We start from the raw sequence: 14,118 nt of genomic DNA, 5'->3' as shown, positions 1-14,118 counted from the left end.
TGTATACTGGTCTAATAGTCTATAACAGCATGTAGTCTGGTCTATAACATAATGTAGACTGGTCGAATGGCGTATAACAGAATGTAGACTGGTCTAATAGTCTATAACAGAATGTAGACTGTTCTAATAGCCTATAACAGAATAGAGAACGCGTTTCCACTGCTCCAGAGTCCAATGGCGGCGAGCTTTACACCACTGCTGCCGAAGCTTGGCATTGCACATGATGGTCTTAGGCTTGTGTGTGGCTTCTCGTCCATGGAAATCCATTTCATGAAGCTCTTGACAAACACTTGTGCTGACGTTGCTTCCAGAGGCAGTTTGGAACTCAGTAGCGAGTGTTGCAACCGAGGACAGACAATTTTTAAGCTCTATGCGCTTCAGCATTCGCTGGTCCCATTCTGTGAGCTTGTGTGGCCTACCACTTCACGGCTGAGCCGTTGTTGCTCCTAGACATTACCACTTCACAGTAACAGCAGTTACAGTCGACCGGGGCAGCTCTTGTGTTAAATCACAGTGACAGTATTAATACTCATCGCTGTATCCTGTATCGAAACATTGGCTGGTCCTCATTCAAGTCCCAGAGATCACTTGATTATGAAATGTTTGCTCCCAACTTACCAAACTTCATAGTTATAGTATAAACACAACGTTAACTCTAGAGGTCCCTCTGGTCTCCACCAATTTAGGCCTTCCTTTAGGTTTTAGTGGCTCCAATTGTTGGAATAACCTTGCATGTTGATTCCCTGGTGCCACTCGGGAAATGTAGGACTCTGGTGTTAAATTAATTCATTGAGGATTGCAGGTGTTTCCGTTGATTGGAATGGTTTATTTGTCGAGGTTGTACCTTGTCATTTTATTTGGAATGTTCATTTTCTTGAGAGTGAAAATGTTTGTCCTCAGAGCACCGATCTGAATGAGACCCTGGTCTCAATCGGACACCCCTGAATAAATTAAAAGTAAAAACATGCCAAATGTTCCTGATGGACAGTGGGCCCATAGCTGAACCCCGGCTTGGTGTCTTGTTCTTGATACCATGTCATGTTTTGAGGTGTTTTGACTTATGTCCCATCTATGCTAATAGGGCTAAAATGAGCTAGTTAGCTAACCAACAACTGTAATGATGTATTTGAGAGACAAGTGTTTATTGGGCAAATGTATTTATGTTTTCAACAAACATTTAGAGATGAAAAATAGCTTACATGTTGTCAATAATCCTTTGAAGGTAAGCCAACCCGTCTGTTCTGCCCCAAAGTTGAACACGCATCGGTTTGCTGCTAAACAATCCACCCAGTGGCGACCCCACCTTTCTAGCTTGTTTTGAGATTCCTGTTTTGCATGTTATTTTGTCATTAACGCGTGTCACATATTATTATTATTATTATACTTCTTCTTTATTTCAACAACAGACTGAGAGCAAGGTCTCTTTTACAGCTGGGCCCTGCGTATACATGTTTACACATACAGTTTAGGTACAATGATTAAAAAACTACACAAGACAAACAAAACCATCACAGATAACACAAACACATACAGCACCAGATTACATTTACACACAGGATATTCCCCTAACAGGTTATTCCCCTAACAGGTTATTCCCCTAACAGGTTATTCCCCTAACGGGTTATTTCCCTAACGGGTTATTTCCCTAACGGGTTATTTCCCTAACAGGTTATTCCCCTAACAGGTTATTCCCCTAACGGGTTATTTCCCTAACGGGTTATTCCCCTAACAGGTTATTCCCCTAATGGGTTATTTCCCTAACAGGTTATTTCCCCTAACGGGTTATTCCCCTAACGGGTTATTCCCCTAACGGGTTATTTCCCTAACAGGTTATTTCCCCTAACAGGTTATTTCCCCTAACGGGTTATTTCCCTAACGGGTTATTTCCCCTAACGGGTTATTTCCCTAGCGGGTTATTCCCCTAACAGGTTATTTCCCCTAACAGGTTATTTCCCCTAACATGTTATTTCCCTAACAGGTTATTTCCCTAACGGGTTATTCCCCTAACAGGTTATTTCCCCTAACAGGTTATTTCCCCTAACATGTTATTTCCCTAACAGGTTATTTCCCCCAACGGGTTATTCCCCCAACGGGTTATTCCCCTAACGGGTTATTCCCCTAACAGGTTATTTCCCCTAACATGTTATTTTCCCTAACAGGTTATTTCCCCTAACGGGTTATTTCCCCTAACGGGTTATTCTACTAACGGGTTATTTCCCTAACGGCTTATTTCCCCTAACAGGTTATTCCCCTAACAGGTTATTCCCCTAACAGGTTATTTCCCCTAACAGGTTATTTCCCCTAACAGGTTATTTCCCCTAACAGGTTATTCCCCTAACGGGTTATTTCCCCTAACAGGTTATTTCCCCTAACAGGTTATTTCCCCTAACAGGTTATTTCCCCTAACGGGTTATTTCCCCTAACGGGTTATTCTACTAACGGGTTATTTCCCTAACGGCTTATTTCCCCTAACAGGTTATTCCCCTAACAGGTTATTCCCCTAACAGGTTATTTCCCCTAACAGGTTATTCCCCTAACGGGTTATTTCCCCTAACAGGTTATTCCCCTAACGGGTTATTTCCCCTAACAGGTTATTTCCCCTAACAGGTTATTTCCCCTAACAGGTTATTCCCCTAACAGGTTATTCCCCTAACGGGTTATTTCCCCTAACAGGTTATTTCCCCTAACAGGTTATTTCCCCTAACAGGTTATTTCCCCTAACGGGTTATTTCCCCTAACGGGTTATTTCCCCTAACGGGTTATTCTACTAACGGGTTATTCCCCTAACAGGTTATTTCCCCTAACATGTTATTTTCCCTAACAGGTTATTTCCCCTAACAGGTTATTTCCCCTAACAGGTTATTTCCCCTAACAGGTTATTTCCCCTAACAGGTTATTCCCCCTAACATGTTATTTCCCTAACAGGTTATTTCCCCTAACAGGTTATTTCCCCTAACAGGTTATTTCCCCTAACAGGTTATTTCCCCTAACAGGTTATTTCCCCTAACAGGTTATTCCCCTAACAGGTTATTTCCCCTAACAGGTTATTTCCCCTAACAGGTTATTTCCCCTAACAGGTTATTCCCCTAACAGCACAAGAACATTACCCGAAACAAGCAAAACAAAAATAAACAATAAATATTTAAAATGGGCGACAGGGGGACAAGAGTCTCAAGTTTAAGTATCAGTTTGCAATATACAGTGGGGCAAAAAAGTATTTTCGTCAGCCACCAATTGTGCAAGTTCTCCCACTTAAAAAGATAAGAGGCCTGTAATTTTCATCATAGGTACACTTCAACTATGACAGACAACATGAAGGGAAAAAATCCAGAAAATCACATTGTAGAATTTTTATTGAATTCATTTGCAAATTATGGTGGAAAATAAGTATTTGGTCACCTACAAACAAGCAAGATTTCTGGCTCTCACAGACCTGTAACCTCTTCTTTAAGAGGCTACTCTGTCCTCCACTCGTTACCAGTATTAATGGAACCTGTTTGAACTTGTTATCAGTATAAAAGACACCTGTCCACAACCTCAAACAGTCACACTCCAAACTCCACTATGGCCAAGACCAAAGAGCTGTCAAAGGACACCAGAAACAAAATTGTAGACCTGCACCAGGCTGGGAAGACTGAATCTGCAATAGGTAAGCAGCTTGGTTTGAAGAAATCAACTGTGGGAGCAATTATTAGGAAATGGAAGACATATAAGACCACTGATAATCTCCCTCGATCTGGGGCTCCACGCAAGATCTCACCCCGTGGGGTCAAAATGATCACAAGAACAGTGAGCAAAAATCCCAGAACCACACGGGGAGACCTAGTGAATGACCTGCAGAGAACTGGGACCAAAGTAACAAAGCCTACCATCAGCAAGGGCATTGAAGATGAAACATGGCTGGGTCTTTCAGCATGACAATGATCCCAAACACACCGCCCGGGCAATGAAGGAGTGGCTTCGTAAGAAGCATTTCAAGGTCCTGGAGTGGCCTAGCCAGTCTCCAGATCTCAACCCCATTGAAAATCTTTGGAGGGAGTTGAAAGTTCGTGTTGCCCAGCAACAGACCCAAAACATCACTGCTCTAGAGGAGATCTGCATGGAGGAATGGGCCAAAATACCAGCAACAGTGTGTGAAAACCTTGTGAAGACTTACAGAAAACGTTTGACCTCTGTCATTGCCAACAAAGGGTTTATAACAAAGTATTGAGATAAGTATTTGGTCAATAACAAAAGTTTATTTTCCACCATAATTTGCAAATAAATTCAGTAAAAATCCTAACTGCAAGCATTGCAAAGCAATCACTATCCTGCTATTCAGTGGAGTGGATGTGTGGTCCAAGTCTGGGTTTAAGGGTCTCTTTTCCAAGCTTAAAAGGATAAACATTCAACATTGGCCATGTTGTGTTAGGACAGCATAATGTAGGCCCCAACAGTGTGACGGCTCCGCTGATAGCCAGGTGAATCAGTGGTACTGTGTTAGGACAGCTTTATGTAGGCCCCAACAGTGTGACGGCACCGTTTGTCACCGTTATAGTGCAATTAATGTATTGTTTAGTGTTGTGGGTTTGCATCTAAAAAAAATGTTCTTTAATTTGCCCCAACCAAGATATACATTCTAAAATCCCCACTGCACCCATCTACAATGACCACACTAGAACAACAAGTCCTGTTCAATCAGCCACTGTTGAGACCGGCCGACTGAGATGTATTAGTACAGCCTGATTATCCTGTCTGAGATGTATTAGTACAGCCTGATTATCCTGTCTGAGATGTATTAGTACAGCCTGATGATCCTGTCTGAGATGTATTAGTACAGCCTGATGATCCTGTCTGAGATGTATTAGTACAGCCTGATTATCCTGTCTGAGATGTATTAGTACAGCCTGATTATCCTGTCTGAGATGTATTAGTACAGCCTGATTATCCTGTCTGAGATGTATTAGTACAGCCTGATGATCCTGTCTGAGATGTATTAGTACAGCCTGATTATCCTGTCTGAGATGTATTAGTACAGCCTGATTATCCTGTCTGAGATGTATTAGTACAGCCTGATTATCCTGTCTGAGATGTATTAGTACAGCCTGATGATCCTGTCTGAGATGTATTAGTACAGCCTGATTATCCTGTCTGAGATGTATTAGTACAGCCTGATTATCCTGTCTGAGATGCATTAGTACAGCCTGATTATCCTGTCTGAGATGTATTAGTACAGCCTGATTATCCTGTCTGAGATATATTAGTACAGCCTGATTATCCTGTCTGAGATGTATTAGTACAGCCTGATTATCCTGTCTGAGATGTATTAGTACAGCCTGATTATCCTGTCTGAGATGTATTAGTACAGCCTGATTATCCTGTCTGAGATATATTAGTACAGCCTGATTATCCTGTCTGATGTATTATACAGCCTGATTATCCTGTCTGAGATGTATTAGTACAGCCTGATGATCCTGTCTGAGATGTATTATACAGCCTGATTATCCTGTCTGAGATGTATTAGTACAGCCTGATTATCCTGTCTGAGATGTATTAGTACAGCCTGATTATCCTGTCTGAGATGTATTATACAGCCTGATTATCCTGTCTGAGATGTATTAGTACAGCCTGATTATCCTGTCTGAGATATATTAGTACAGCCTGATTATCCTGTCTGATGTATTATACAGCCTGATTATCCTGTCTGAGATGTATTAGTACAGCCTGATGATCCTGTCTGAGATGTATTAGTACAGCCTGATGATCCTGTCTGAGATGTATTAGTACAGCCTGATTATCCTGTCTGAGATGTATTAGTACAGCCTGATTATCCTGTCAGATGTATTAGTACAGCCTGATTATCCTGTCTGAGATGTATTAGTAAACACACACACAGTTGTTTACCTGGGGAAGGTGCGACTGCGTAGCTCCTTGATGAACACCTGACTGCCGTTCTGTACAGCTTTGATGTCTCCTCTCTGTCCCGTGTCGTGTTTATTCCTTTTCTTGTTTTTCACTAAAATGAAACAGAAATATTAACACACAAACACCACCATTAGGAACAACAACAAAATATATGTACTGTGTACATGAGTCACGAATGAAACAATATCATAATCAGGGTCCTATTGACTAGACACCACAGGGTCCTATTGACTAGACACCACAGGGTCCTATTGACTAGACACCATAGGGTTAGGGTCCTATTGACTAGACACCACAGGGTCAGGGTTCTATTGACTAGACACCACAGGGTCAGGGTCCTATTGACTAGACACCACAGGGTCAGGGTCCTATTGACTAGACACCACAGGGTCCTATTGACTAGACACCATAGGGTTAGGGTCCTATTGACTAGACACCACAGGGTCAGGGTTCTATTGACTAGACACCACAGGGTCAGGGTCCTATTGACTAGACACCACAGGGTCAGGGTCCTATTGACTAGACACCACAGGGTCCTATTGACTAGACACCACAGGGTCCTGTTGACTAGACACCACAGGGTCCTATTGACTAGACACCACAGGGTCCTATTGACTAGACACCACAGGGTCCTATTGACTAGACACCACAGGGTCCTATTGACTAGACACCACAGGGTCCTATTGACTAGACACCACAGGTCCTATTGACTAGACACCACAGGTCCTATTGACTAGACACCACAGGGTCCTATTGACTAGACACCACAGGGTCCTATTGACTAGACACCACAGGGTCCTATTGACTAGACACCACAGGGTCCTATTGACTAGACACCACAGGGTCCTATTGACTAGACACCACAGGGTCCTATTGACTAGACACCACAGGGTCCTATTGACTAGACACCACAGGGTCCTATTGACTAGACACCACAGGGTCCTATTGACTAGACACCACAGGTCCTATTGACTAGACACCACAGGGTCCTATTGACTAGACACCACAGGGTCCTATTGACTAGACACCATAGGGTTAGGGTCCTATTCACTAGACACCACAGGGTCCTATTGACTAGACACCACAGGGTCAGGGTCCTATTGACTAGACACCACAGGGTCCTATTGACTAGACACCACAGGGTTAGGGTCCTATTGACTACTAGACACCACAGGGTCAGGGTCCTATTGACTAGACAACACAGGGTTAGGGTCCTATTGACTAGACACCACAGGGTCAGGGCCCTATTGACTAGACACCACAGGGTCAGGGCCCTATTGACTAGACACCACAGGGTTAGGGCCCTATTGACTAGACACCACAGGGTCCTATTGACTAGACACCACAGGGTCCTATTGACTAGACACCACAGGGTCCTATTGACTAGACACCACAGGGTCCTATTGACTAGACACCACAGGGTCCTATTGACTAGACACCACAGGGTCAGGGTCGTATTGACTAGACACCACAGGGTTAGGGCCCTATTGACTAGACACCACAGGGTTAGGGTCCTAACTAAATAACATCATCAGGGTCCTATTGACTAGACACCACAGGGTCCTATTGACTAGACACCACAGGGTTAGGGTCCTATTGACTAGACACCACAGGGTCCTATTGACTAGACACCACAGGGTTAGGGCGCTATTGACTAGACACCACAGGGTTAGGGCCCTATTGACTAGACACCACAGGGTTAGGGTCCTATTGACTAGACACCACAGGGTCCTATTGACTAGACACCACAGGGTTAGGGTCCTATTGACTAGACACCACAGGGTTAGGGTCCTATTGACTAGACACCACAGGATTAGGGTCCTATTGACTAGACACCACAGGGTTAGGGTCCTAACTAAATAACATCATCAGGGTCCTATTGACTAGACACCACAGGGTCCTATTGACTAGACACCACAGGGTCCTATTGACTAGACACCACAGGGTTAGGGTCCTATTGACTAGACACCACAGGGTTAGGGCCCTATTGACTAGACACCACAGGGTTAGGGTCCTATTGACTAGACACCACAGGGTTAGGGCGCTATTGACTAGACACCACAGGGTCCTATTGACTAGACACCACAGGGTCCTATTGACTAGACACCACAGGGTTAGGGTCCTATTGACTCGACACCACAGGGTTAGGGCGCTATTGACTAGACACCACAGGGTTAGGGCCCTATTGACTAGACACCACAGGGTCCTATTGACTAGACACCACAGGGTTAGGGTCCTATTGACTAGACACCACAGGGTTAGGGTCCTATTGACTAGACACCACATGGTTAGGGTCCTATTGACTAGACACCACAGGGTTAGGGTCCTATTGACTAGACACCACAGGGTTAGGGTCCTAACTAAATAACATCATCAGGGTCCTATTGACTAGACACCACAGGGTCCTATTGACTAGACACCACAGGGTTAGGGTCCTATTGACTAGACACCACAGGGTTAGGGCGCTATTGACTAGACACCACAGGGTTAGGGCGCTATTGACTAGACACCACAGGGTTAGGGTCCTATTGACTAGACACCACAGGGTTAGGGTCCTATTGACTAGACACCACAGGGTTAGGGCGCTATTGACTAGACACCACAGGGTCCTATTGACTAGACACCACAGGGTTAGGGCCCTATTGACTAGACACCACAGGGTCCTATTGACTAGACACCATAGGGTTAGGGCCCTATTGACTAGACACCATAGGGTTAGGGCCCTATTGACTAGACACCACATGGTTAGGGTCTTATTGACTAGACACCACAGGGTTAGGGTCCTATTGACTAGACACCACAGGGTTAGGGTCCTATTGACTAGACACCACAGGGTTAGGGCGCTATTGACTAGACACCACAGGGTCCTATTGACTAGACACCACAGGGTTAGGGCCCTATTGACTAGACACCACAGGGTCCTATTGACTAGACACCATAGGGTTAGGGCCCTATTGACTAGACACCATAGGGTTAGGGCCCTATTGACTAGACACCACAGAGTTAGGGCCCTATTGACTAGACACCACAGGGTCCTATTGACTAGACACCACAGGGTTAGGGTCCTATTGACTAGACACCACAGGGTTAGGGTCCTATTGACTAGACACCACATGGTTAGGGTCTTATTGACTAGACACCACAGGGTTAGGGTCCTAACTAAATAACATCATCAGGGTCCTATTGACTAGACACCACAGGGTCCTATTGACTAGACACCACAGGGTTAGGGTCCTATTGACTAGACACCACAGGGTCCTATTGACTAGACACCACAGGGTTAGGGCGCTATTGACTAGACACCACAGGGTTAGGGCGCTATTGACTAGACACCACAGGGTTAGGGTCCTATTGACTAGACACCACAGGGTCCTATTGACTAGACACCACAGGGTTAGGGCCCTATTGACTAGACACCACAGGGTCCTATTGACTAGACACCATAGGGTTAGGGCCCTATTGACTAGACACCATAGGGTTAGGGCCCTATTGACTAGACACCACAGGGTTAGGGTCCTATTGACTAGACACCACATGGTCATATTGTATTGACTAGACACCACAGGGTTAGGGTCCTATTGACTAGACACCACAGGGTTAGGGCGCTATTGACTAGACACCACAGGGTTAGGGCCCTATTGACTAGACACCACAGAGTCCTATTGACTAGACACCACAGGGTTAGGGTCCTATTGACTAGACACCACAGGGTTAGGGTCCTATTGACTAGACACCACGGGGTTAGGGTCCTAACATCATCAGGGTCCTATTGTCTAGACACCACAGGGTCTTATTGACTAGACACCACAGGGTTAGGGCCAAGAAACTCTTGTCTTATTGGCTACGGTGTGCACTAATGAATGAAACCCTGTGTAGTGTCAGCCTGGAGGACTGTAGGTATGACAGGACTAGAGTAGGTATGACCGAGAGAAGGACAGAAAGACCTACTGGTGGATTTTCCATCGGTCTTCTCACAGTTGGGACAGTGGTATATGTCAATGTCTGGAGCCTCGTCCTCATCCACACCAACACAGCTGAAACACACAGAGAAATAGATTGGCTATAAAACTTAACACAGCTGAAACAACAGACAGAAATACATTGGCTTGCTCTTCAAGAAATGCTGGCGGCCATGACAGAAGCAAAACTTGAGTTGGCTTGGGGGTGTGGTTTGATGTGGGTGTTTCTTGGGTGTGTCCTTGCCACCACCAAAACACGCCCCTCTGTCAGAACCTTTCCGGCAGCAGTTTCCCCTCCCACTCAATCACAACAAACAAACCTCCGGCAGGCTCAGTTCAATAACTACAGGCAGATTTATGGTGAGATGTCGGAGGAAGCTTTGAATAGGTCAGTAGCCTACAGAGTAATATGAGAAGAACGCAATTGCTGAATTGATTTAGATATTGTAAACTCAGTGCTGTGCTAACTTTCACATGCAGGCCCATGTAGAATAAACCATTTACATACAGGGCTTTCAGAAAGTATTCATACCCCTGGACTTATTACACACGTTGTTGTGTTACAGTCTGAAATGAAAACAGTTTTCCCCCTCAATTTACACACAATACCCCATAATGACAAAGCAATACAGAAATACATGAGTCAATACATGTCAGAATCACAAAATAAAAGCTGTGCACACCTGGATTGTACAACATCTGAGCATTATTCTTTTTTGAACTCTTAAGCTCTGTCAAGTTGGTTGTTGATCATTGCTATACAGCCATTTTCAAGTCTTACCATAGATTTTCAAGCCAATTTAAGTCAAAACTGTCTTCTTGGTAAGCAACTCCAGTGTATATTTGGCCTTGTGTTTTAGGTTATTGTCCTGCTGAAAGGTGAATTTGTCTCCCAGTGTAGAGTTGGCCTTGTGTTTTAGGTTATTGTCCTGCTGAAAGGTGAATTTGTCTCCCGGTGTTGGTTGGAAAGCAGACTGAACCAGGTTTTCCTCTAGGATTTTGCCTGTGCTTAGCTCTATGTCGTTTATTTTTATCCTTAACAACTCCCTAGTTCTTGCCAATGACGATTATACCCATAACATGATGCAGAGTGGTATTCGGTGTTGTGTTGTGTTTGCCCCAAACATAACGCTATTTATTCAGGACATAAAGTTCACTTCTTGGCCCCATTTTATGCAGTTTTACTTTAGTGTCTTATTGCAAACAGGATGAATGTTTTGGAATATTTGTACTCTGTATAGGCTCCCATCTTTTCCCTCTGTCATTTAGGTTAATATTGTGGAGTAACTCAGTTTTCTCCTACCACAGAACACACAGGGTCCTATTGACTAGACACACAGGGTCCCTCCCCATATTGACTAGACACACAGGGTCCCTCCCCATATTGACTAGACACCACAGGGTCCCTCCCCATATTGACTAGACACACAGGGTCCCTCCCCATATTGACTAGACACCACAGGGTCCCTCCCCATATTGACTAGACACACAGGGTCCCTCCCCATATTGACTAGACACCACAGGGTCCCTCCCCATATTGCCTAGACACCACAGGGTCCCTCCCCATATTGACTAGACACCACAGGGTCCCTCCCCATATTGACTAGACACCACAGGGTCCCTCCCCATATTGACTAGACACCACAGGGTCCCTCCCCATATTGACTAGACCCACAGGGTCCCTCCCCATATTGACTAGACACCACAGGGGTCCCTCCCCATATTGACTAGACACCACAGGGTTCTCCTCCCCATATTGACTAGACACCACAGGGTCCCTCCCCATATTGACTAGACACACAGGGTCCCTCCCCATATTGACTAGACACACAGGGTTCTCCCTCCCCATATTGACTAGACACCACAGGGTCCCTCCCCATATTGACTAGACACACAGGGGTCTCCCTCCCATATTGACTAGACACCACAGGGGTTCCCTCCCCATATTGACTAGACACCACAGGGGTCTCCCTCCCCATATTGACTAGACACACAGGGGTTCTCCCTCCCCATATTGACTAGACACCACAGGGTTCTCCCTCCCCATATTGACTAGACACCACAGGGGTTCTCCCTCCCCATATTGACTAGACACCACAGGGGTTCTCCCTCCCCATATTGACTAGACACCACAGGGGTTCTCCCTCCCCATATTGACTAGACACCACAGGGGTTCTCCCTCCCCATATTGACTAGACACCACAGGGTCCCTCCCCATATTGACTAGACACCACAGGGTCCCTCCCCATATGACTAGACACCACAGGGGTTCTCCCTCCCCATATTGACTAGACACCACAGGGGTTCTCCCTCCCCATATTGACTAGACACACAGGGTCCCTCCCCATATTGACTAGACACCACAGGGTCCCTCCCCATATTGACTAGACACCACAGGGTCCCTCCCCATATTGACTAGACACCACAGGGTCCCTCCCCATATTGACTAGACACACAGGGTCCCTCCCCATATTGACTAGACACCACAGGGTCCCTCCCCATATTGACTAGACACACAGGGTCCCTCCCCATATTGACTAGACACACAGGGTCCCTCCCCATATTGACTAGACACCACAGGGTCCCTCCCCATATTGACTAGACACCACAGGGTCCCTCCCCATATTGACTAGACACCACAGGGTCCCTCCCCATATTGACTAGACACACAGGGTCCCTCCCCATATTGACTAGACACACAGGGTCCCTCCCCATATTGACTAGACACACAGGGTCCCTCCCCATATTGACTAGACACACAGGGTCCCTCCCCATATTGACTAGACACACAGGGTCCCTCCCCATATTGACTAGACACACAGGGTCCCTCCCCATATTGACTAGACACACAGGGTCCCTCCCCATATTGACTAGACACACAGGGTCCCTCCCCATATTGACTAGACACACAGGGTCCCTCCCCATATTGACTAGACACACAGGGTCCCTCCCCATATTGACTAGACACACAGGGTCCCTCCCCATATTGACTAGACACACAGGGTCCCTCCCCATATTGACTAGACACACAGGGTCCCTCCCCATATTGACTAGACACACAGGGTCCCTCCCCATATTGACTAGACACACAGGGTCCCTCCCCATATTGACTAGACACACAGGGTCCCTCCCCATATTGACTAGACACACAGGGTCCCTCCCCATATCATATTGACTAGACACACAGGGTCCCTCCCCATATTGACTAGACACCACAGGGTCCCTCCCCATATTGACTAGACACCACAGGGTCCCTCCCCATATTGACTAGACACACAGGGTCCCTCCCCATATTGACTAGACACACAGGGTCCCTCCCCATATTGACTAGACACACAGGGTCCCTCCCCATATTGACTAGACACACAGGGTCCCTCCCCATATTGACTAGACACACAGGGTCCCTCCCCATATTGACTAGACACACAGGGTCCCTCCCCATATTGACTAGACACACAGGGTCCCTCCCCATATTGACTAGACACACAGGGTCCCTCCCCATATTGACTAGACACACAGGGTCCCTCCCCATATTGACTAGACACACAGGGTCCCTCCCCATATTGACTAGACACCACAGGGTCCCTCCCCATATTGACTAGACACCACAGGGTCCCTCCCCATATTGACTAGACACACAGGGTCCCTCCCCATATTGACTAGACACACAGGGTCCCTCCCCATATTGACTAGACACACAGGGTCCCTCCCCATATTGACTAGACACACAGGGTCCCTCCCCATATTGACTAGACACACAGGGTCCCTCCCCATATTGACTAGACACACAGGGTCCCTCCCCATATTGACTAATACCATTTAATTCAATAATAAAAAAAGACAAGTAAAAGTCAAGTAACATTTTAATGCTGAGAGAGCCAGGTCTCTATCTGTCAGAGAGCCAGGTCTCTATCAGTATCAGTATCAAGCCTGTCTGTCAGAGTGCCAGGTCTCTATCAGTATCAGTATCAAGCCTGTCTGTCAGAGTGCCAGGTCTCTATCAGTATCAGTATCAAGCCTGTCTGTCAGAGTGCCAGGTCTCTATCAGTATCAGTATCAAGCCTGTCTGTCAGAGAGCCAGGTCTCTATCAGTATCAGTATCAAGCCTGTCTGTCAGAGAGCCAGGTCTCTATCAGTATCAGTATCAAGCCTGTCTGTCAGAGAGCCAGGTCTCTATCAGTATCAGTATCAAGCCTGTCTGTCAGAGAGCCAGGTCTCTATCAGTATCAGTATCAAGCCTGTCTGTCAGAGTGCC

At 46.0% G+C, this 14,118-nt stretch overlaps 1 protein-coding gene across 2 annotated transcripts in view; it reads right to left on the bottom strand.

The window, feature by feature from the left end:
* The window catches only part of LOC109884472 (lysine-specific demethylase phf2), a 158,525-nt gene that overhangs the window by 117,858 nt on the left and 26,549 nt on the right, over positions 1–14,118 (bottom strand). For both annotated transcript variants that reach the window (XM_031825871.1, XM_031825872.1), the window contains exons 2-3: positions 9,853–9,938; positions 5,884–5,995 (exon numbers count right to left, since the gene is read on the bottom strand). In XM_031825871.1, the coding sequence (XP_031681731.1) occupies positions 5,884–5,995; positions 9,853–9,938 (198 nt within the window). The remainder of the gene's footprint in view (positions 1–5,883; positions 5,996–9,852; positions 9,939–14,118) is intronic.

This window comes from Oncorhynchus kisutch, linkage group LG5 (genome assembly GCF_002021735.2).
Source record: "Oncorhynchus kisutch isolate 150728-3 linkage group LG5, Okis_V2, whole genome shotgun sequence".
Taxonomy (NCBI): domain Eukaryota; kingdom Metazoa; phylum Chordata; class Actinopteri; order Salmoniformes; family Salmonidae; genus Oncorhynchus; species Oncorhynchus kisutch.
This window is presented reverse-complemented; position numbering and strand designations above follow the sequence as displayed.